The sequence below is a fragment of the Haliotis cracherodii genome, unplaced genomic scaffold (genome assembly GCF_022045235.1).
Source record: "Haliotis cracherodii isolate W230 unplaced genomic scaffold, xgHalCrac1.p SCAF_2, whole genome shotgun sequence".
Lineage (NCBI taxonomy): Eukaryota > Metazoa > Mollusca > Gastropoda > Lepetellida > Haliotidae > Haliotis > Haliotis cracherodii.
Genome location: NW_027266275.1, coordinates 4,686,405 through 4,713,159, shown reverse-complemented (window position 1 = coordinate 4,713,159; position 26,755 = coordinate 4,686,405). Strand labels below are relative to the sequence as shown.

The 26,755-nt window shown below is 36.4% G+C and overlaps 2 protein-coding genes across 2 annotated transcripts in view; one reads left to right on the top strand and one right to left on the bottom strand.

Moving 5' to 3' along the window:
• The window catches only part of LOC139469555 (tetraspanin-5-like), a 33,769-nt gene extending 20,216 nt beyond the window's left edge, over window positions 1-13,553 (bottom strand). The window contains exon 1 of the mRNA XM_071251747.1: window positions 13,288-13,553. Coding sequence (XP_071107848.1) covers window positions 13,288-13,386 — 99 coding nt within the window. The 5' untranslated portion in view covers window positions 13,387-13,553. The remainder of the gene's footprint in view (window positions 1-13,287) is intronic.
• A 3,694-nt stretch (window positions 13,554-17,247) lies between these two features.
• LOC139469550 (uncharacterized) lies at window positions 17,248-18,945 on the top strand. Its single transcript, XM_071251741.1, has 2 exons — window positions 17,248-17,417; window positions 17,939-18,945. Exons 1-2 carry the CDS (start codon window positions 17,248-17,250, stop codon window positions 18,246-18,248), a joined length of 480 nt encoding a protein of 159 aa, XP_071107842.1. The 3' UTR covers window positions 18,249-18,945.
• The last annotated feature ends 7,810 nt before the right edge of the window (window positions 18,946-26,755 follow it).

Here is a 26,755-nt window from a genome sequence, read left to right as displayed (position 1 = left end):
GCATCCAACCAATCTAATATCTCCTGAAAATGAGTAATTATTAACCAACATGTATGGTATTCACGTTTCTTTTGTCGGTGAGTATTATTTGACTAGAATTAACTGATCATACTACTTATAGGCAAAATATTTGTCATATTGGTGGTTGATCACAATATGCATAATATCTAAATAACTTTTCAAAAGATGGTTTTCCACAGTCTGACCCTGATGTGTTAGTGATTCAAAACAACCGCAACATTTTTATTTCAGAAACATATTTGTGCAGTGTATTTTCCTCCATTTTCATGCTTTCCATGCAACTCTTCATGCTATTCTGAAACACACTGAATACATCGGCATACAAATTATGTTTGTCAGCTGACCAAATTGACACATGACAAACACTTCAAACAGTCTACTTTTACAAGCACAAAAATAATCAGGACAAGAAATACAGTCCTTCGTTTTCATGGAATCCCCTTTGGTTAGGGGTAAGGCTTGTGTCAAGCTCCGGGATCTTAAACACGAGACAGGAGAGTAAGGTGACCTCTAATTTGTATTCAGCTAGACAAACCGACTTGCAATTGAACATATTTGACACCATCTGTTTCAGAATATAAGCCTGATTAAGTATACTTATGCATATGATGCTCCATACAAAAACACAATAAAACAGATGACATATACATAATTCTTAGTTGTGTCAATACATATAACAAAGACACATAACAGAGTGGAGTATTCATTTCTATAGAAACTTTGAAAAATGGAGGAAATGTTAAGTATTTCAACATTTTGAGATGGTGTAATTTATGTTGTCACAGGGTTTTACTGCAATTTGACAAACAAAGCCACTCCCATCCATAAATTAATGATGGTAATTCACATCTCATTATATGCATATGATTTATTAATAACACACTCTTGGCGACTTATTATTCCACAGCAATCCACAACTGTCATGTCCAGCATCTATAACACACATTAAAGATGAACGTGGCCCATTGATATATGAGGTCTTTATCTCATTACTTTGCAAACTAAAGTCTGATTTTCCTGGAACATGCTAAGTCCTATTGATGTTCCATAGATCATACAGTCATTACACACAGACTTTGCTCTACTGGGCATGCCAAGGTTTCAGACAGAAGTGTGTAGGTTCTCCTCATGCTATAGTCTATGAAATATTTTGATGTGGAATAGAGCAGACTTTATTTGCATTTTAATCATTTAGATCGGTTTTGTTTTCCTAAAATAAATATATTCCACAATGATGATGCAGGACTTAATCATTGTGTACCTAAAGGGGGTAAGTTTGATGACATCACAGTGTCTCAAGGCCCAGTGCCCAATTATTCACAGACTGCATATTTTCCTTGCTAACATGACTTTGAATATATTTTAAGCAATGGCTGATTTATTTAACTAACTTGCTAGTTAAACACCACTTGGTAATGACGGAAAAAAAATAAATTTCCCCTTTCACCAAAAAATGTGTGCCGTCACCAGGATTCGAACCCACAAAGTCTGCACCGAAGGCTAACGAATGTCGTCTTCTGCCACGGCAACATGGAAGAACTTTTATGAAATTAACAACTGACAACAACTGCTCAGGGAACAAACTTCACGTTCATCACGCGGGGAGACTCACACAAGTGTTCTCACAGTTAAGAAAAGGGTTCTTGAACATCTTTTATAATCATGATAATATGGTTATCAAAACAAAGTTGTTTGAACATTATATGAACATGGTTTAAGCACTTGGACCCATTGCAACGATAAGACAGCAGGTATGAGTGCTCTAACCTATACATCACATCATTTCTTATGATTTCAATGTTAATTTGTTTCTTACATGATGAAAGATATCAGCAGAATTGTAGAATTGTAGTCCTATTCCTACTTTATCATATAACATTTTAAAACCAGTTATCACCATTATCACTCATTACATTCTGTCAACTCCCAACATCAACGTCTACTGTAACCAGACTCACCACGATGCAGTACAACCTCCATTCAAAGTTTTGTGAAGATAATAATGAATGATTTTGAGAAAAATACCCCTAAAAAAGATTCAGCCTTCTATTGATTTAAAGTCCTATTTCATGTCAATGATTTTTTAGTTCTGCTTTGGCAGCAAACCTCACTATCAGTTCAAAAATCACAAATCATTAATTTCAAAAATCTATAAACAGTGAAAGGCATCGCTCTTGATGAATATGATTAGCCTGCATGCCATGTTACACTTTCAGTGAAGCCCTATTATTTAATTCAGAATATTTCTGAGATTTCTTAATTATTTTCATGAATATGTAACATATTGCCTAAAAGTAATTTTAGACCATAGAAACTAATATCATGCATGATTGATGGAAATATTGATTTGCAAAATACTGAGTGATAAGAAAAATTCAATAGGGAGAAGAACAAAATGTAGGTTTGATTTTGTGTCATTCTCCAGGAATAAATTATAACAGATGAAGGAAACAAAAGATGTGCCCACCCACATCAGGTTCTGCCCGGGATGGTAAAACTTTTGGTTAGGACCACACTAGTCGGGATACTCTGCATTTTGAGGCCAGTTTTGGAAGGAAATTCAACATTTTATATTTTGGATATATAATTAACTATGATTCAGTATTAATTTTCAACCCAAAGAATGATACCATGGCACTGAAATGGAAGTGAAGTGATGTGGAATGAATTCATTATTTGGGTCATCCATACATTGCCATGTATTGCACAGGGTACATTTGATTTGTTGGAATTTGGTCAGGATACATTTTATCAGTCTTCAGAATTAGGGGGGTCCTTGCGAGTTGTTGCCAAAGTATTTGAATATCGGTACCCACTAAATCTTTAACTTTTAACATTGGAGTTAATAAGTTTCAACTCTCTTTTTTTCAGTACACAGAAAGGCTTAATGACAACAACCCATTCAGTGACAAGGGTACCATCTGGTGGGTCCAGTTCCACAAAGGGATCTTAGCACTACGACTGTCATAAGCCTATGTTGAAGAAGGGGAGTTACATCTGATGACATACTGTACAGGGCTGGACTTCCAAGGAAGGGTTAATTTTCCTAGCAGTAGCTATATAATATCAGCGTTAGAAAGTGGCACTAGTCCTATAGTCCTTGCCAAATTGCCCAATAGTGAAGGTATCTTAAGGACTACCATATTTTCTTGAGTACAGTGCGCACCTATGTATAATGCCCACCCCCCTCTAGCAGATTCAATATTTTGGAGAAAAAAAAATTTGAATACCAAGGGCAGAATTTTTTTTACACTGTACCCCTTTAGCGAAGTCCGGCAAACGTATGATGAGAAACTTGGTCAGTACTAATTCGAAATTTGCGATAAAAAATCACCAGACATGTTGATTTACCGTTTAAATTGTATTTTCTGTTCTTCTGGGCATTGTTTTATATCCAGGGATTAAGATTACCTTGTGTATTTTCTCGTAAACTAAGCCGGACACAGCAATCAGCTGTACACACGTTTTCTTGGAATCTACCGGTGATTCAGTCAAGACACACCCAATAATATAACTTAACAGGATTTTAATGCAAGGATCGGCAAAAATTGTATCTGAAACTATTTTTTTTATCAGGAATAATATATTCCAATATCTTGTTAATTTAGATGCAGCTTTTACTAAACATATTTAAAATAATAATAACCCTTAGCGAAGCAGCTGTTCGCTATTGCCGGGTATTATTTTTTACATGGAACCAGTCTGACCAGTCACCGTCAAGGCTCCCGTGCACGTGATCGCGAGAATTACGCGTTGACATAGAATCGTCAAACAAAATCAAATATGACGAGGCACAGTATGGTATTTATGATACATGTATCCATTCTCTGTGAACTAAAGTTCGTTTCAAGGCGTCAATAGCGGTAATCTGACCGTTGTTGCTGTTAATAACGGTGAGTTCCGATCGCTTCACACACGATTTCGCCGAAATTAATTAAAACAATATTAAAAGGAATTTTGAATACACTTTTTATAGCCAGACAGTGTAATTACATGATTAATTTGTGTACTTCAGCATGGATTTGTTGACATGGTATTTCCTGTGTTATGTGCTTACAGTAATGTCTTTCCATGGGGGAAAAACATCAAAACTCATTAATTTGTGTATAATGCGCACCCCTTCTACACAGCTGTGTTTTTTGGAAACAAAGTGCGCACTATACTCAAGAAAATACTGTAGTATTTGCCATTTTTATGGGTTTTACTATACGTTATCATTATAAGGACTAGTGGACTAAAACTGTTAGTCTCTACCGCTGAATATGTTCCATATCTGTTTCATCCTGCTGTGGTAACCGGGTGATAAACATTAATGTCTTAGAGATATAAAGGTAAACGGTAAGAAAGTAAGCTATGCATCAAGGTATCACGATAGTGGGTTCATTTAGGATGACAACTAATCTACACATAACATCTTGGCAACTGGCATGTATCATTGCATTGAGAACAGTTCAACTGAAAACTCTAGATCTAGACTCATCTCAGATTGGAACATACCTGTTCTGAGTTCATAAACCCTCTTGGCGCCACAGGACCATATATGGTCCTGAGAAAATGTCCTTTTTCAACAGTACATACAGACGTCAAAAACTTAGTGTGCAAAATCAAACTTATAACCATTTTCATCCCAAACTTCTCTGCTTTAACTTTGTGTAACTCATATCTTATATGTGCTACAGATTGCAAAATATGGTGAGATTAGTGGTTACTGTGCTTCTCGACCTTTTTCTGCCATGTTTGAACTTAAAACAAATGACAGTGAATTTTGATTAAGCACCCATGTCACATACACGTAACTATTATAAAATCAGAAAACCAATTTGAAAAAGAACTTTCTCAGACTGGTCAGAAAGATTTACTTTTCCCCACTATACAGTTATTGGTGTAAGACTAGTGACATTTAGTCCACAACGGAAGTTTTTTGCTCAAGTATTGCATATTTGTATCCACCATTGTCCACTGTGTGTCATGGCCATTTAGCATGGTGCTAGATTGTCATTCTGTTTATGATGTTGATTTACAGAAAATATTGAAAACTAAGGTATGGAAAGATAGCTATGATTGTTAATTTTAAGGTGGTATAGTGAATAGGCAGGAAGTTCATGATCAAAGTGATCAACAGGGTATATTTGTATCATAGCTGTGCCGCGATTTCTTGCCTACCAGTTGTCCTGCATGCTTGCCCGTTTTGACAAATATCTGCTGATTTTTTCAAAGGAAATGATTAAGAGTCACAAGTGATTGATCAAACTACCTGACCATGTAAACTGTTTCATATTTTGACGCAAAAGGAGATTTCAAAAGTGTGGCCACAACATCTAACGTGAGTCAACGCCATATTGTAAACAAATTGTGTCAAGGTCGGTTTCTGTCGAAACGAACATAATACAACTACTGAAAACATCAACACAACTTCTAAACTGAAGACAGCAATGCCCTTTTGCATTTTGGTAAACCGCATATGGATATGATGTGCTGTAAAGTCAGATTGTGATTTGTTTTTCCTTTCATTGAAACTGTTCCTTATGTGATCCTTTGTTTTGTTTGCTGAAATAGTAGTCTCCATGAGTTTAATGTACCTTGTTACATGGCACATGCTGTGATTGTACAAGATAGTTGATAATTAACTTTGTATGTATATATATAATCAAATACACATTATAAATCTCCTCGGAAAATGGAATACACACAGTTCGAATTTCCAACATTCTGCCATGGAGATCAGATCTGATTTAAATTAGATTTACAAATTATTGATGTAGACTGTACTCTAGACTACTGCATGATAATCTATTGCAAGTTTACAACTCTTATTTGATTTGTCATGTGAAATGTCAGCAATGGGTAAATGCCTTATTTTTTCTTTCAATGATGGTACAATCTGCAATTTTATTTGTTTAGGCTAATAGAGGTCTATGAATTTGTTGTCTGGGCAGGTGCATGTTGATTGACCTCACGTATTGCGATGTGGATGACGTCAGGTCAAACAGCTGATCTAATGTTGTGGTCGTTTAATGGATACACATGGTTTCAGTTTCCAAATAATAATATTCTCTTTTACTGAACTTGAAAGTAGATCTAGTACATCAATATTGAGAAGACTTTCGCAGCTAACAAGTCAAGGAGACCATTTATCACTTGACTAACACGGTTGAAATAGTTGGCGCAGTTTTCTAATTTTTGGATGTTGACATGTGCTTTTCATATCTGTTTGAAGACTTGATATGCCAAGGAGTAATGCATATGTAGTTGAGTAAGGGAATGGAATGTTTTACAGTGGAAAACTGTTAAAATGGATCCAATATTAAACAGCTTTTCAATATATTAGCCTCACCTATTAGAATCTTAAATGGTTCAATTAATAACATAAATCGTAAAAGTAATTAGATCTACACACAATATATAGATAATTGATTTCTGAATGACAAAATGTTTTCAGTGTAAATGTGATTTTGTTTTGATGTTTTAGATAGTTTTCATTATGTTTTTTTCTTCTGCATTATCACATACTTCGACCAGTGACATGTGATTTACAGACATATTTAGTGAGTTTTATGCCGCTTTAAGCAATATTCCAGCAATATCACGGCGGGGGACACCAGAAATGGGCTTCACACATTGTACCCATGTCGGGAATCGAACCCGGGTCTTCAGCGTGACGAGCAAATGCTTTAACCACTAGGAAACCCGACCGCCCCAGACATATTTAAAAATAATTACTTTGTTTCGTATCCTAAGTTAGAAATCGAATTTGCAAAATAATTCTTGTCTTAGAGCCAAATGAATGCATTCTTGTGGTTCTTTTTTCACAATCATAACTTGTATGTTCCCTCCAAGCTAGGCCAAAAGAGAAAAGGAAAGACATGATAACTGGAAACCATTTATATTAAAGATTTCACTCATCATATTTTTGAAGTTCAATACCAAGATTCTATTTTTCCTTTTTTTGACAAATAATTCATTACTTTCATTGATCTACAATCATAATCTGTTTCAAACTCTTCCTTTTGTAGAGATGGGATGAAATGGGAGACTGTACTGGAAATAAACTATCATGTATGTCCTTGAATGTACATGTATATACACTTCTAAACTCACATTCATAAAATAATATGAAAGAAAAGTTATAGTTCATGGACTAGCCATACAAGTCTATTTGGAGCAAAGGTCTAAGTAAGGCAGCCAAGTGTAAAATATAACTTGAGATGAGGATGTATGTTTTCTAGTGTTCATAGTGAAACAATTGTGTTCAAAGTTTTGAGCAAATGAACAGTACATACATTGGACAATACTTTAATCAAAGTAATTCATATTTTCATAATGTTCTCTTTTACTTAATTTAGATATTACTCATAGTTGTACCATAAAAACAATAATATTTCCTTCTTTCACCTGTGCAAGTTATCGTTTCCTTAATTAAACATAGTCTACTCTACTTTTCTTGAGCTTCCAAATTCAGGTATAAATTTGTCCAATTACATCTTATTTCAAGTTTTTTATAAGTTATATTTAAACCATTAACAACACAGCATAACACCAGAAGTATAAATAAGTGGGCTGTGTGATTGCAAAATGAAGCAATTCTTGTATGACATATGTCACCCGAGTTACAAGTGATCGAAAATAGGTTTGTTGATTAGATTTGCTGCTAATGAAATGTTTCAACGACATTGATTGAATCTACGTGTACTTACTCTTGGTTGGTAGTATGTTAGTATAACCTTCTGAATTATTAAGAAATAATAATGATGTCAGATATTGAGCAATGTCAATTTGAGTATTGTTAGGGCTGTTTAGCAATCATTCATATATTTTCCTTTGAAAATCGCGATGTCAATTACCCAGAAGTTGTATTTATCACTAATGTAAGAGCACGGACACTGAAACCTATATGGACATAACCAGGCTTTCATCAAGATATAGTCATTCGTACTGTAACATAATCTTTGAAACAGTCTGCATAGGAATTAATCAAGAAAATCATTTTTGTTTTCATGCCCAAAACTATCAATGAATGTGTACTTTGACATGAGATGAATGTCGTATATCTATCACTGTTAGGATATGCACTTTTTAATGATATGAATTATTGGAAATTTAGACTTCTAACAAGGGCGCTTTCTTGTCTGTACTTGCCACATTCAGGAACTTCAACATTACAATAAATGTAGAAAGTAGGGAACTTACAGCACTTTTATTGATGACATGGCAGTGCATAGATTTTGGGGATTTGTTGACTTCAGCATGTTGGAAAGACATATCAACTCCAGTTGAATGTTATACGATTTGGTTACACTGTGTGGTGAGTGAGTGAGTTTGGTTTTACGCCGCTTTTAGCAATATTCCAGCAATATCACGGCGGGGGACACCAGAAATGGGCTTCACACATTGTACCCATGTCGGGAATCGAACCCAGGTGTTCGGCGTGACGAGCGAACGCTTTAACCACTAGGCTACCCGACCGCCCTGGTTACACTGTGTGAAGAAATTAGAATGTTGTGACACTTTTTATACAATGTATACATACGTTTTTAAAACCACAACGTCATCACAGTGCAGCACTGAGCAGTATGCAAAGCCAGGTTTTGTTTGTTTGTTTTGTTTGTTTATTGTTTAACGCCGCACACAGTAATACTCAAGCTATATGATGGCGGTCTGTAAATAATTGAGTCTTGACCAGACAATCCAGTGATTGACATCATGTGCTTCGATTCATGCAATTGGGATCAATGACATGCATCAACCAAGTCAGCGAGCCTGACCACCCAATCCTGTTAGTCGCCTCTTACGACAAGCGTAGTCACTTTTGCAAAGCCAGTGATGGCAGGCACCATGAGGGTTAACCCTCTTGGTGCCACGGGACCATATATGGTCCCTCACTTTTCACACCCGCATAGTGCCAGGGGACCATATATGGTCCCGAGAAAATGCCCTTTTTAAACTGTGAATTTTGATATTTAACACTAAGTGCGCAAAGTCAAAACTGTAGCCATCATCACCCCAATCATCTTAGCTTTAATATCGTGTAACTCATACTTTATACAATGCTACGGATTGCGAAATATGGCGAGATTAGTAAAGTGGCTACCGCTCTTCTCGGCCTTTTTCTGCCATGTTTGAACACCAAGCGAATGACGGCGAATTTTGATTATGCACCAATGTCACATACACGTAAATATTTTCAGACAAAATCCGTGTTCATAAGAAAAAATATGACCTGAGTGGTCAGAGAGACATATTTTTCCCAACTGTAATACTTATTCACGTAAATACAATTCTGTTCACTCCTTTATGAACACGTTTATTTACACGTTTTGTATATTTTTATCGACTATCGGTAATGGCGGAATGGTCGGTACGCATGAGAAAACGACAGTGTATATTTCCAGTACATTTATGCCGTTCATTGAATGAATTTATAACCATCATCACCCTAATCATATCAACGTTAATATCGTGTAACTCATATTTTATGCAGTGCTACGGATTGCGAAATATGGCGAGATTAGTAATGTGGTTACCGCGCTTCTCGATCTTTTTCTGCCATGTTGAACTTCATGCGAATGAAGGCAATTTTTTATTATGCACCGTTGTCACATACACGTAACTATTATTATATCAGACAGCCAATTTGAAAAAGAAATCTGATCGGACTGGTCAGAAATATTCACTAGTCCCCACTGTTTAGTTATTGGCGTAAGAGTACTAACGTTTAGTCGGCCAGGGAAGTTTTTTGTTCAAGTATTACATATGTTTATCGACTGTGTCATGGCGATTTAGCACGGCGCTACATACAAACAGACAGTGCAGATTGTCTTTTTGTTTATGATGCTGATTTACAGAAAATATTCAAATCAAAGATACGGAAAGATAGCTATAATCGTTAATATTAAGTTGGTATAGTGTATATTTATGGGCAGGAGGTTCATGATCAAAACCTAAACGTTGAATGGCCAAGCCCGAAGTGATCGACAGGGCACGTTCGCATCATAGCAGTGCCGTGATTTTTTTGTCTACCGGTTGCCCTACATACTCGCCCGTTCAGACAAATAACTGCTACTTTTTTCATATGAAATGACTAAGAGTCATGTGTGATTGCTCAAACTAGCTGACCGTGTGAGTGACTTGCCCTAACTGTTTCACATTTTGTCGCAAATGGAGATTTTAAAAGTGTGGCCACGACATCTAACGTGAGTCGACGCCATATTGTAAACAAATATTGTGTCAAGGTCGGTTCCACATGTGGTAGCTCGGGCCCCGTTTCTGTCGATGGTACAAGCGAAACAAACATAATGGAACTACTGAAAACATCAACATAACTTCTACAATGATGCCAGCAATACCTCTTTGCATTTGGATTAACTGCTTATGGATACGATGTGTTGTAAAGTTCGATTGCGATTTATTTTTCCTTTCATTGAAACTGTGATAATGGCGCTGTGATTGGTGTGCTGAAATAGTATTTTCCATGAGTCTAATGTACATGGTACATGCTGTGATTGTAGAAGATAATTGATAATCAATTGTGTATGCATATATATCATCAAATCCACATTACTAATCTCTTCAGAAAATGGAATATATTATAGCTCGTTTTCAAACATTCTGCTATGGATATTAGATAAAAAAATAATATTAGATTTACAAATTATTTATGTACACTGTACTCTCGATTAACGTATGATAATCTATTGCAAGTCTTCAACTCTTATTTGATATGTCATCGGAAATGTCAGCAATGAGTACAATTAATTTTATTTCGTTACAATCTGCAATTTTATTCAAATAGGCTAATAGACGGTCGATGATTTCCCGCCGCTGTGAATTTGTCGTCTGGACAGGTGCGCGTGATTTGACCTCGCATGTTGTGACGTGGATGACGTCACTTGAAACAGCTGATCTAATGTTGTGGTAGTATAATGGATACACGTGGTTTCCTTTTCCAAATAACAATATTCTCTTTGACTGAACTAGAAAGCATATCTAGTACATCACGATTGGAAAATGTCTACGGCGACCGACGAGTGAATGAGATCGCTTATCATTTGACTAACGGTGTTAGTATATTTGGCGCAGTTTTCTAATTTTGGTATGTTGACATGTGCTTTTCATATCTGTTTGAATGCTTGATATTCCAAAAAAATAATATGCATTTAGTTGAGTACAGTGAGAAAGCTGTCAAAATGGATCCAATATTAAACCATCTAGATTTTTAATATTTTAGCTTCATCTATTAGAATCTCGAATGGTTCAATTTATAACATAAACAGTAAAAGTAATCATAGATCTTCTCACAATAAATAGATAATCAATTTCTGAAAGACAAAGAGTTTTTAGTGTAAATGTGAATTCGTTTTGTATGTCTTTTTTCACTCTGCATTATCTAAATTACCAAATACTTCGACCAGTGACATATAGTAGTAACTAGATTCTACTTAGTTTTTTATCCTTGGTATGAAATAGATTTTTCTTTGTATTGATTTGTCCAAGAGTAAAATCAATACATTCTTGTGTTTTTTTTCCACCATTTTATTTTGTATATCTTCCCTCCAAGCTGTTGTTTATCTAGGCCAAAATTAAGAAAAAAAGGAAAGACATAATAAACCATTTTTATGTAAGATTTTGCTGGTTCAATTTTCGAAGTTCAATACCAAGAATATATTTTTCCTTTTATGACAAATAATTCCATTACTTTCATTGACAAACGATCATTATCTTTTTCAAACTTTTCCTTCAGTAGAATGGGATGGAATGGGAAACTAGTGGAAATAAACTATCACGTATGCCCTTTAATGTACATGTACATACCTAGCTAGGTGTAAATACACTTCTAAAGTCGTATTTATAAAACAAATGAATAAATGAAAGAAAAAGTGGTATTTTATGGACTGGCCATACAAGTATATTTTGAGCAAAGGTCTCAGTTAGGCAGCCAAGTGTGAAATACGAGCTGATACGAGGATGTGTTTTCTGGTGGTCATAGTGAAACAATGACATACGGCGCCCGAGTTGCGAGTGATCGAAAATAGGTTTGTTGAATATATTTGCTGCCCATGAAAACGTTTCAACAATTTTGATTGAATCTACATGTACTTACTCTTGGGTGGTATTACGTTAGTATAATCTTGTTAATTATTATGAAATAACAATGATGCCTGATATTGAGCGATGTCAATTTGAGTATTGTTAGGGCTGTTTAGCGATCTTTCACATTTTGTCCTTTGAAAATGTACGATGTCAATTACCCCGAAGTTGTTTTTATCACTAATAAAAGAGCACGGTCATTGAAACATACATGGACGTAACCGGGATTTCTTCACGATATACATTCCAAACTGTCATTCGTTTTGTGACATAATCTTTGAAACAGTCTGTGTATGAATTAATCACGACCACTTCCGTCAATTTTGTTTTGACGTCAAAAACACGCACAATTTCATCGGTTTTTTTATCGGTAAATATAACTCACGGAAAATTCTCAGTGAATGTGTACTACAACATAAATATTATATGTCTATCACTATTAGGACATGTACTTGCCAATGATATGAATTATTGGTCATTTAGATTTCAAACAAGGGCGCTTACTTGACTTTGCTTGCCATATTCGGGTGCGTCCATATTACGATTAATGTGGAAAAGTAGGAAACTTTTAATACTAGCACATTTATCCATGGCTGGGCAGTGCATAGATCTTTTGGATTTGGTGACTTTAGATACTGTTGGAAAGACAATCAACCCGAGTTGCATGTTATACAATTTGGTTACACTGTGTGAAGAAATAAAGACGTTGCAACACTTTTGATACAATGTATACGTTTTTGTAACCGCGACGTCAGCACAGTGCGGCACTGGGCGGTTTGCAGGCTGACTGACGTCCAGGCACCATGAGGGTTAATGTTATGAGTGAATGGGTAAGAAATTAACTTGCCACCAGAGTGACCAGACAGTAAGAAATGTGATAATTCCATCACGTCAGCCTTCAAAAACTGTTTTCTTATGGTTAATTATACACAACAATTTTTATATCATCATCTGGATTTGAGTTTTAAAAAAAACGAATTAATCACCGGACATGTTGACCAAGAGTAAATGCAGGAGGTGAAATTTGTCATAGTTCAGAGACAATTTGGTCTAAAAATGTCTATGACTCAATATAACTTCTTTACCACATGGACCTTACGAGTAGTGCATGCATCTTGAAGTGCGGCCCTTTGAAGGATAAATAACAAAGAGTGACAAACATAATCAAATAAACAATCTTACCCAAAATACGACATTGAAAGTAAACATCAAATACTTGATGCATCTGCTGACTTCAGTTTTGTCTCTCCGCCTGCTCCGTCCTGATGTTTTTCGTGGCATTTTGCACCTTTTCCTACTGGAGACCACGCTCAGAATACATCCATGTTATACTATATACATCCTACACTCAAACCAACACGCTGGTGTGGCATGATCTGTCACATTTTCATATATACTGGCCTTATATGAAACGACAAGTCCTGTCACCAACCTTTCACCTCCCTGCTTTTTGTTGTCTTTTAATCATCAGTCTATTTACCTGACAACTAATGTTAGTTAAATGTTAATGGAGAAAGGGCTTCTGTCGACCAATATACACATGAATGGAGGCAAGCGTGATGGAAATACATGTGTATAACTTTCAGCATTCATATATGGTAATTAAAGAAATTTAACTTATTTCTTTACTAGTAATTTCTGTTGAGGTATGTATTTTTTTTGTTTTCATTGTTGCACGTTAAATCATTTGAGTTCTTTATTATATTGTGTTTCCGAAAAATATGAAAATTCTTGTGCATTGCAATCTATATCAATTACTAAAGGTAGGATTGACAGACTCATCACATGAGCTCACGCCAATAAACATCTGCAGACCAAAGTGTCCATACCCAATTAATTGCTCACCGATGATCAATTTTCTTTTGTTGTGAGGATCGGCTGTTGCGTCATCGTTGCAAATTGCATGTTGGCTTTCAGGCTGATATCCCTTGAACCAATGACGAACCATTTAAGAATGAATGACTCCACGTAGTTCCTTTTTACTGTCTAACTTGCAAAGTAATCAAGGCGCAAACCTATATCTCCACCCGTAGGCGTTACTTGATGTGATATTGTCGGAATTGTAAAATCGACTTGGTTTAGGGCAGAAATTTCTTATGAACATGGAAAGGGTATTTCTCACTTTTATTTATTCAAGTGTTAGCCCATGCCGTTCACCGTGTATATATAGAGAGAGTCTTATTTCATTTTTTCTTACCGTCGATTGCTTGTTAAGTTGATTTAAACATATTTCATTGCAAATAAACAAAATGATTAAACAGACGTTTACAACTTACAAGACCTCCGTATATACATATTTTAAAGAAGTGACACATTTACTAAACATGTGAAAATTGTATATATTAAACAGAATACATGTGCAAATATGAACCATATTGTGATACCTTCAAGTTAGCATCATATTTTTTTACTTGAAATCTCTTTGTACTGGTTATAAAATTATGTACACAATTGGATATTAATATGTTATATTTTTTCCGGATGATCTTCATCACTAAATAAAATCGTAGATAAATAAAACTTTCCTCCCAAAGTCGTGCTACTTTTATTCATAGAAACAAAACCTCAACATGCTCAATGCTCAAATCAACGTCTGATTCATTCCAGCAGTTTCTGAATAGGGAATAAACGGTCTTAGAAAAGTTGCCATTACAAATGATGGGGCCATAGAATATCCTTGTCTGGTTGTCTACACGCACTGAAGTTAAGAATACAAAACGTGGAAAGGGTCAAATCTATGAAAAAACTTTTGAATGTATGAACCCCCGCATAGTCGATAATGACTTGATGCTATCAAAATAGTGTGTATTTAAAAAAACACACCCACTGACTTAATTGGTACTTCTGAAAGTATATAAATCTGTTTTATTTGTTACAAACCTGATACTGTTCAATATGACTGAAAGCACTGTTATTTTTATTCAATTGTTTAAAACCTCTCGCATGCAGCCTTAAAGGGGCACTGATCTAACGCAATTCCCCGGGACTGGTTGTTGCCTTTGTTATTGTTTTTTCCCAGTGAGTACCCGGATGTATAGCAGAAATCTAGACTAGTTCGCGACCTCTGCTGCGCCATTCGTAAGCGCATTAGTCACTTTTATGGGTAGTAATAAGGGTGTATGGTCACATTGATCAACAAAATGAAATACAGTTTTCGAGATAATAAGGAAATGTAGGTATATTTGTGGGTAGCATCGGTAATGGTGACGAAATTTTGATAAGTCACTTGCTTGGTAATTTTGCGATTTTTGTTTACACTATTTTGACTTGCAACACAAAGTAAATATTTCACCCAAGCATTGCTTTTTTATAGTGTGTATATTTTTTTCGGGTCAAAATGTGTAACATTTTCAAATTTATTAAACGCCTAAATATTCAGTTATTTTACAATGTGACTGAAAAACATTCCATCTGTATTATTATGATAACGAATTCCAAACCTTTTGATGTTCAATGTTATCACCAAGAGACTGAAAATGTTACGTTGTAAAGTACATTTCTATGTTGTTTGGCTTCTAATCCTACATAATAATCTGTTGTGATGTTTTTAGGCCCTTTTGATCGTCTTAATCAATTTTAGTCAATCTGAAGAATGTCCCAACCAAGACGTAAAGGAACAAGAACGAATCGGTTCAATGCTACAGCGAATGAAGGAAAACAAAATGCAAATACCATAATTACAACCTACCAAATTTATGTGTATAAATTTTAGGCAGCTTCCTTGTTCGAGGAATGTATCCGTGAATATCCACACAAAGGAACAATATCCCACTCGTCTGCAGCTGTACAAAGAAACTTATTCGATGTCACGTGTCTCTATAACAATCAATTTTTTTAAAACATATATATCGTTTCGGGATATTATAACCCGTGTTCGTTTCTCAACTGATCACTTAGATTGTTTCAGGTGTTTCATATAGGTGTCAAGTCTCAAGGGTCGGCTGAGAAAGCCCACGTGACAACTATTCCTAAATATTCCCACGGTTCCTAAAAAATCCATTGAGTGATAGATAACAATGATCAATCAATCACCATATTATTAGGTAACCCTTTGAACAAAGTATGTTGTTTTTACATAGACACTTCACGCCATGATATGAGTGTATTCCCTTTGTTTTAGTAAACTTGGACGTGTAAACACTCCCTTTTGACATATCCACTGTGCAAGATAACAGTGATTAATCAATCAACGTATTTTCTGTTAATCCTTTGATGACTAGGAACGATCTGTTGATATACAAAAAAAGTAAATCAACTGATCATTCACCTCATCCTGGGCTGCCACGTGCATATTACATAACACACATTTCACCTCACTTCAAACCTGGATTTAGATTGAATAATTACCCCAGACACAATAAATGCCTAAATGGGAACCTTTGTCAGGTAATCTAAGTGGTGCTACCACTAATTGTACCTGTAATAAATTCATTAACTGAGCATCAAGTGAATGACGACAAATACACAAGTAAACGTGGATGACAACAAGGGAGTAGTAATCGTATTATCGACGCAAGCCGAAATCCGAAAATGCTTTCACTGCATGGATACTTTTTTAGTATTAAACTATAACCATCTGGGGTATTTCCAAATGACGACATCCGATGAGCTCCGCTGTTCTTTTTTCCTGTTTGTTTAGGCTGAAGAAATGAATTAACATGCGCCCTTTGTCGAAATCTTTATAGATCACAGTTAACCAATCAGTGTTTATGCAAAAATGCGTAAAACAAATATTGCCTCTAACCTCCAAGTTTATTTAGCTGTCCTTGCAGACGGTACCCCAGTCTCTGGTCACGCTCAGTTGCGTTGCGTATCATCCGGGTACTCACGGGGGAAAAAACAATAACAAAGGCAACAACCAGTCCGGGGAATTGCGTTAGATCAGTGCCCCTTTAAATGTCCAGTACTCAAGGCATATGTATCTCCACCATGTATGATTTGAAGTAATAAATACGATTTAGGAAAATAGTATTTCATTGAAATTGTTGTACTCTCAGAATAACGATTTATTTTAAAGAGAAATAGATAGTGACAATAAATTTCCACGCATTTTAATCACAGATCTGAGGCACCTGAAAATATAAATCTATACTTTTACACCCACAAATATATTTGTCTACATATATGACGTCACAAAACAAAATGGCAGCCTCCGAGAAAACATCAACAAGTGGCACGACCGCAACTGGACCTCTCGACAGACTACGTAGCGTGTCAAAGGATGATGTATGTTTTAAAATATTGCCAGCACTCGGAGGCGTCAGCTACCAACTATTTTCAGCGCACATCATGAATCCTAACTGTTTCCGGGAGTAAGTGTTTCTGTGACATTGGATCACTATTCAGGGGAGATAACTTCCCCTTTTTATGACCTTCTGTCTCTTGCCGTTATTATCATTAGGGAAACAATACACGATAAGCTTCCATTCATATGGAAAATATCACATTTGCTCTTTACCAGTAGTTTTTCTATGTAATCATTGCATGTCACGATGTAATTTATTGGAAAGGGCAAGGCTGTCACAATTTGCAGCTTATATATATATATATATAAACCTACCATAAATCTCACTGTTTGTCAGCCGTGTGCAGATCTTGCATGAATACAAGTAACAATTATCTGTAATTCAAAATGATAAATGAATTTAGGTCTTGATTTTCAGTCAACCTTTCATGTCCTCTTACAGCTTTGTCAAGCAAACTAATATCGTATTAGAATCTACATGAAAATGAACCGCGCCAATGACACATATATGCGCTTCTATTTGTAGTCCAAGCATCTAAAAGGATGCAAAAAGAGTTATAATTAATAGATTGTACATTTTGTTTTCAGTCTCTTTGATGATCGCCATATTGTTATAGCCAACAGCTTGTGGTTCCAAGCCCACATTGGCGTGGGTCTGTACATGTTTGGAAGCAAGCACCTACAACAGGTGTCTGTCCAAAGAAGAATACTCTACAGTGTGTTTGGTTCATTCCTCTTCAACTTCGGATCTGTTTTGTTTTGGGCAACATGTAAAAGTCTGCTGTTCCCACAACCTGTCGTAAGGACAGTATTCGGCCTTGGGTCTGGATTTGTTCTGTTATTTATTGGCAGAGAATATGTTGAATACATTGATGCCAGATTAGCCAAATCTTCTTGACTTAGTTCTTGAAATACCTCTGTGCTCTAGTCAGAGTTATGAGTGCCAGTTGAGTGTTGTGTTGATAGTTAGACGTGATTGCTGATTGAGGAGGAGGGATTGTGTGGATTGCATGTCTTACATGTCTAATGTTATTTGTTTTACAACAGCAACTTTTGATATTTGCAATTTGCAATAACCATATTGTTAGTGTTTCAAATGTTTTTCATTTTAACATAGAACCCATTATTTACAAGGGTATGCTGAAGGTGTATTGTTTGGTTGAAATGTGCTGTACTTATGTTTTAGACTGCCAACTCACTTATTTATTTCTTAGGTTATTGTTAAGTTTCTTGACAGAACCCTCTGAATGTGCCTTCATATTCTATTTAAGAAATGCACTGAGCTTGATGCATGTGATAGATCAGAGGCTTTTGTTTCCATCAAGTGTCTTTATGTATAATGTAACTTAGAGTGTATGTTCAAATTTGCAAGTAACCACACTATTTATATGTGGACTGTGAAAAGCATTAAGGATGCATGTTTAAGGTTGCATGCTTGTTATGTTGCCTTCAGAACAATTCACCTAGGAAATAATCATGCACTGTTAACCATATCATGTATCTCTTTCCAGAAAGTAACAATTTTAAAAAATTGTATCCTGCATTTATTTTCTGATGGAATACACTGTTTACAAGTGATCTCTTCATATGCAAATACAAAATACAAAAACTGAAACTGATGACTAGTATGTAAGGACATGTTTTTTTCCATGGCAATAGATATTTGACTACTCTTGTACTGTTTCCTCTGTTTTATGCATGTGATACGCCCCGGCTGTACTCGTGACCATCAGGAGGAACTCACCGCTGTGTTCTCAAACCAACGTGCCGACATTTATCATTATCAGAATGAGGTCAATGTCATCTGTGGATATTTGCAAGAGATACATGGAAATTCAGAAAATATTAAACTGAAAAAGGAATTTTGCTTTGCGTTTTTCCAGGTTGTAATTGTTGTAGATGATATGAATTTGACATGTTCATAACGTCTCATAGGAATGAGAAATGACAGCATCAGAAATTGACGTTATTTACTGAGTCCTGGTTCAGAGGAATTGTTTGTAGTTGTGTTAATGATATCAAGGGCACAAGTCCTGATGGCTAGATCAGTCCCACAGAAGTTTATGTTCTCTGGGATAAGAATTTCTGGACTGAATTTCTTCAGTTATTATGTGTGGTTCGTCCCATACAGTTTGAAGTGATCATATGCAGAAAATGAGAGAATACCCAGATGCACTTTTGCATGTCTTCCTGTTTCTTCTATTAAAACATAAAATAAGTGTTAGTTCAAATTCATTACAGGTAACACTTTCAGTTATCCAGTATATGGTATCTGATATTATATTATGGTATATATACTCAAGAACTATTGGTTACCATGTGTACAATTAAGACATGATGTCACCAGATCCATCTCTCTTTCACAAACTTTTGACAGAATCTTTCTTGCTCATGTGCTTGAAATAAACAACTAATCAAAATGTCTCTCCTGACAATGTCTGAAGAAGAGTTCAGCGTAAATCTACATTTAAGCTCTTGACTTCATTTGAGCAACCCATCAAAATACTTAAATGAATCAGAAGACAATGTTAAAGCTGGACAATGTGACTTCCTGAGTACCAAGACAGGGGAAGGAAGCCATTTTGTTTCAAGATGCTCAGACTCTATTTGAGACAGCATGGAAATTTCGAGTCAAGCGCTGGAGTAATCACAGCTTGTTCCCATCATGAAATTCAGTGTAATTTGATTGGATGTCTATTTTTAGTGCAGTGTCATTTGAAGAGGATTCAAAACATTTAAAAAAAAAAAAAAATCTTTATTCACATTTCAAATAAAATACAATGTGTAGCATTTCAGTTTCAAAACAATGGTCTGGTGGTGATTGAGTCCAGGGTTTTTATCATAACAGAATGGAGAGACACTTTAGGATGAACTGGGAATTTGAGTCCTTGAGTCTAGCAGAGCTATTGTGTTAGTTTCAGATGCTGATTACCTCTGCATAATATGTAGCTTGGAACAATAATGCTTTAAAGATTTACCTTATTAAGTTTGAATGTATACATTTGTTGATTATGCACTGTTTATGATCGATCAATTCCTATTGTGGAGGTATTTTCCTACCACGACCTTGTGGTAGGAAGAAGGGATGGTTTATAGACAAGACATTCATCACGATTTTGTCAGTATTGCCCATCCATATTCAAATACTTCACTGCGGAGAACACTACACTGGCATTGACAACCAAGATATGCACCTTACCAACAGTTTAGTCTGGTTATCATTCCTGTTGTCTGTCCTGCTTCCACAGCCATTGTATTTGAGGAATGCTGGAATAGAAGCTTCAAGCAAATGTACCATCACTGGAGAGGAGGTCGGCTCATTGGAACCACCTCAGGAGACCAGTGCTTAGCTTGTCTGCTGATGAATGATTACACTAATCAGGCCAGGATAATGTCTCCACTTCCAGATAATTTTTTGAGCAGTTGAATTTACTCACATGTCAGTGTTCACATCAGTAATTGATACTTTTCTTTGGGTATTCGGCTTGTCGAAAGGGGCGACTATGCTTGTCGTAAGAGGTGACTATGCTTGTCGTAAGAGGCAACAAACAAGATCGGGTGGTCAGGCTCGCTGACTTGGTTGATGCATGTCATCGTATCCCATGTGTGTGGTACGATGCTCATGATATCAACCATTGGATTGTCTGGTCCAGTCTAGATTATTCACAAACCGCTGTCATATAGCTGTAATATTGCAGTGTGCAGTGTTAACCAGCAAACAACTTTGGGTATTCAATATATTTTTACTCTCTTGGGTCCAGTCTGGTGAGTTTTCTGAAATGATGAGTTGACCTTGTGGAAATAATTCAACTTGTCTCCTGTTCAGGTGCCTCCTGATTAGCACATGTTGTGTGCTGCCAAAGTGAGTCCGACGTCCCATTACCCCATAACATTGACACATATCTCATCTACAATGAACATGTTGCACATCTGTGCATTATGCACTGCGGTAGAGTTCAGGTAATTTATGTGATGTCTGCATTCAGTCAGGGAGACAAAATCTGTAAAGGCAAATGTGTATGCAGGTTGATTAAGCTACGGTGGCTTATGGGTTATCAAATTTCTTCATGCATATTTGTATACAAGTTGCTTAACATTATCTGGGTTATAATGATTTGGACCCATGAAGATCCGGGGAAGAATAGGTCTTCAACACACATGCTTGTTGTAAAAGGCGACTACAGGATTGGGTGGTCAGGCTCACTGACTTGGTTGATCCCAATTGTGTGGATCAATGCTCATCACTGGATTGTCTGGTCCAGACTCGATTATTTACAGACCGCCATCATATAGCTGGAATATCGCTGAATGCGGCATTAAACAACAAACAAACAAATATAGTGATTTAGTTTGCATATTTTTCGCAAACATGCAGCTTATCTGGAGCTGTGTCCTATAGAGGAGTAATTAGTGTCTAGATTTGCCATGGCTCCACACAGTGGCGACTGGATATGATTTGGTGCTCAGATTGCATTTGTTTCCACATGGAAGTAATCTGGTAATACAGACGACCAAAGATGAGTGAGGAAACTTGGCATTTGTACATTTATTTAGATTTTGTGCGTGGTTGAAAGATATGCATTGTGAGTGTATACATGTACTGACCTATTCCAAAGTCCACAGTGCCAAAAGGTCAGTACAGGGGGAATGGAGTTAATTCAGCAACTAGGAATTCTACATTTGTATCCACAGCCTGAATTGTAGAAGATTAATTAGTTTGTATAACCCAGACTATTTCGAGGATTTTGATATTTATAAAGATTGAAGCTCATTTGAACTGATCACTGCCATTTCCTCAGTCAGTGGAACAAAATGGACCAGAAAATCTGTATTTGTAACATTTTCCTGATTTTTTATTGAGCCATGGTCAAGGGGTAATTCTATCAAACAGCAGAATCAGTGGCATTCCATGTAACACATCAAAATATTAAAAAAGGGATTGGCTCTTTTTTAATCAGGGTTTATGGCTGGTAATTTGTTTAATCCATGTTTATTGAAAAGATGAGTCTTTGAGACCATCCCCAAATGCAATCAAACCAATATGCCCCAGTAAGTTACTTCTTATCAGTAAAATGACACCAATATTATCAGCATTTTAGCTGTATGAGGCGTCCATTGTATTCATAATCCTTCCCCCCCCCCGAACATGTTTGCCGTGTGATGCTTCAATTCTCCATAGCGTACTCCATATAGTAATTGACCAGACCCCCAACTATATAGTCAATCTAGAATTCATGGAACAAACTTGAAAACATCACAACAGATGTCAGTTACTGTCAGTTGTTGGTGTTTATTGATTGATAGGTACACATATCATGATATATTTCATGATATATTGAGTTCCCGATATCAGTAATGAGACCACAGTATTGAACATATTCATCCCTGTAACTGATCACAGCATAATATTGTATGTTACTTTTACAGCAGATATATGCAGATTTACTATGAAAACCACTTGTTTACCTATTTCCTTGCTTGTATCAGCTATATTTTGACAATGTCAATCTATGTCATTGTGTTGATTTTATTGAGATTTAGCTAAAGTATATATACAGTGTTATACACTATAGATGGTTTGAATACTTATTATTTCATTGAGAGAATAAATACATTTACTCTGCATTTTGCTTTCATTCATGCTATATTCTTGACACCTGTGAAGATCCAGGTTACAGTTGGTGTTGTAAGAAACGATTAACATGATTGGGTGGTCAGACTCCCTGACTTGGTTGAAGCATGTCATCATATCCCAATTGTCAATCACTGGATTGTCTGGTCCAGACTCGATTCTTTAGGGACCACCGTCATATAGCTGGAATATTGCTGAGTGCGGTATTAAACAACAAACAAACAAATATATTCTTGACATTTCCTTTTGACTCGGAAAGTCCATCCAGACGTTTTGTTCCTACAGACACCACCGGTCATGAGCACGACGACCCACTTTTTACTGACAAGTATTTCAAGGACATTCTAAAAGGCCGTCAGCATATAAATCAAATAAGGTGTTCCTTGGAACTCAACTTATCAATGAACATACAGCATATGCTTCTCATTAAAAGTGGGTCACAGTAACCTACCTCTGACATGAGATGAGATGACACTTGTCATACATAAATATTCAAATGATCTAACTGCTACATAAACAAGACTTATAAAAATTGAAAAGGGCGAACATACTTTATGAATGACCTTTACTATGACCTTGACATTACACATAGGTAGGTAACTCAACGTTTCTGGTCAGGGCCCCACCCTAGGGATGACGTACCAAGTTTCAATGACCTACAGTAAATTCTTGAGTTAGGTGGTAACACAGATTTATTCAGGATATGACTTGGAGGATGACTTTGACCATTGACGTGACATATCTATGTGCCAAAATGATTTCCCTGGGTCATAAAGGAGATATACATGATATGGTTTACAAAATAGAAGCTACAAGGCTCTCTAGCTCACCTGGCTAATGAAGTAATAATTTTATGACATTTCATCCTTATTTTGGTACAAATACATGTGCATGAATATATTCAAAATTTGGTGCAAAAATTGCTGATGGAAACAAAAAAAACTTGGATCATATAGTCATTACATTCACAGAAGTCCCATGAAGAATCAGGGTTAGAATTGAATACCCCACTCAGACACAGTATACTGACTCCGAGCCGACCAGTCCTTGTTTTAGCCCCTAAATGCTGAGCGCCAGACAGGGTAACCAAGTACCATCTTTTAATGACTTTTGGTATGACGCGGCCAGGGATCAAACCCCGGACATTCGCTCTCCAGGCACACGCTCTACCACTAGACCATGGAGACGGTCATATACATGACTTTTAAAGTTTTCGTAAAATTAGATTATTTTGATAAACTTACCACAAAATCACATTGAGTTTGACAAGATAAAGATGTCTTCATAAGGAATCTGCATGCCAAAGTTCAGCTTAATCCGCCAAGCAGTATCAGAGGACATTTAAGAGCATGGTAAAAGTGCAAGGGTCTTTTAACAGCAAAGGTCAGGGGGTCACGGGTGATGTACCTTTTTAAGTAGTCCGTCACACGAAAGGGACCCCCTTCAAAGTGATGTCCCTATCCCTTTCCTTAACAGCCTTAGCAATGACTGTTTAGGCATGGGCCCAGGGGTGACAGACACACTTATGATATTGGCAAAAACACTGGCCTACTGTCTCCTATATCAAAAGGTGTAGGATGGTGAAACTTTTCCTGGACTTTTCTTCCCGACAGCCTCTCCCAAAGTCACTCAAATCATTTCTTCCTGAAGTCGTTTGGTTTCCATGACAACCATATACAAACACCTTCATTGTGCCATTGCTCCCCAATGTTTACATATAATAAATTGAAAATTGTTTGCAGGCTAGTCTGCAGTGGGGTCAAGAATATGTATTTTTTCAATTTTGCATCTACTTTGATTTTTATTGCCCTTGACCTCATTTTCACTTTTGACACCAACTATTTTATTATTTAGGTTGAACAGAGACCATACAATAGATTATATAGTTTCTTGATTGAATCAAGGTAGAAATTCATATTGCAAAAGATTGATCATACATACTTGTTGAATAACCTTCACTGTGACCTTGACCTTGACCTATGTATACACACTCTTTATCTTTATTTATTCGTACATGTGTAGGCCAACCGCCCATGGTACATTTAATGGTCCACGGCATATAATACAGATTCACGATGATTAAAGGTGAAATACAAATACATTGCAATATTTCTAATTGTAGTTTGGTTATAGTCACACATTAAAGTATTAAATTTATCTAGGATGAACATAATACTTTTCATGGATATATTGTTGCCTTATATTAACGTATTCTTTACAAATTAACAAAAAGTGATAGTCCTTTTCCACACAACCAGTATTACATATTTTACAGATCCTCAACTGTCTTGGTGTTTTATTCAAACTCATTAAAATCATTAAGGGATCTTAGTTCTTGCTACCGCTAAACAAAGATCTGAGGACGTCCCGTTACGGGTCACATCAGACCGACCTTGCACGAACTTTGACCGACCAATGGAAACCGCTTTGAAACATATTTTGACAAATTCTCAATTACAAATTTGAAACCTAAACAAAAGAACATTCTGGAATGGCTAATAGATGGTCTAGATTGTATGCATTCAGTCGTTAAACCCGAAACAATCGTTCGGAATACCCCGTGTTAAAGTTTTCAAGGAAGCATGAGTAGAAATCACATTCCGACTGTCACTTTCATAATCTGGTAAGCGATGCTGATTGGTCAGATGAAAGGTCTTTCTGACGTGACCCCTAATGGGATGTCATCAGATCTTTGTTTAGCAGTAGCGAGAACTAAGGTCTCGTTTTAATGAGATTGTGTTTTATTATACCGTCCTTCTTCACCATTTTCTTCACTACTCCTCTCCAAGAATGACATGTACCAAGTCATATTGACACAGTCAGTGCTTCTCGAGTTACTGTTTAAACAAACATTTCTTCAGACCTTGAGGATAACCTTGACATGACTGGTAAATGATAAAAAATGTTCCTAGGTCTATAACGTTATACATGTCATACCTCCATGTCAGATGATAAGGTCTGATTGGTGCATGTGATCTTGATAAAATACAATGTATCTGGCCTTGGAGGAAAATAAATTTCCCAGTGGGGGAATAAATGTCTTATACCCTGCCACAAGCAAGTCAGGCTGCTCATGGATTTCTGAGAGGCAGAATAAATGCCTTATACCCTGCTTTGAAGCAAATATCAGCGAGCTTTTTCCGAGTCAGTGGAAGTCACGTGACAGCATAAGTTGACCCCAGCTCAATCGAACAGCTGTTTTCAATCAATTTTGAATTTGTTTTATTTCTTTTACAATGTCATGCTGAAACATGTTGGAGGGGAGTGGTATATAACCTAACACATAAATCCCCATGTAACCCTTGTGATCCTTGTACAACTCATATTATACCACTGCACTGAATGGTTTAACAGCAACAGGATTGTCATTAAGATTTTGACAGTACTTTGAAGCCGCCTCTTCTACATGGGAATGCTTAATTATAAATCACATAATGGAGTATTTGTGAGTTGGTTATATTGCCCCTTTGAACAGTATTCCAGTTATATCATGGAATGTCAGCTTAATGTGGGAGGATACCCCAAAGTGATTCAGGTAATGCAGATGTTTATCACTGTCGTGAAACCCACGAGCATGGGAATGGTGCTGACAAACCTAGTAACATAATCAGGGTGCGCCAGGATTCGAACACGCGATCATAGGTTCCTGGCATACCCAAGGGCCACAACTCTGCAGGTTGTGGCACCATAGAAGACTTGGCTACCTGTGCCCCCCTCCAAGATGAGTGAATGAACAAATCTGAAGTAACGCAACAACAAAACACATGTTTAAT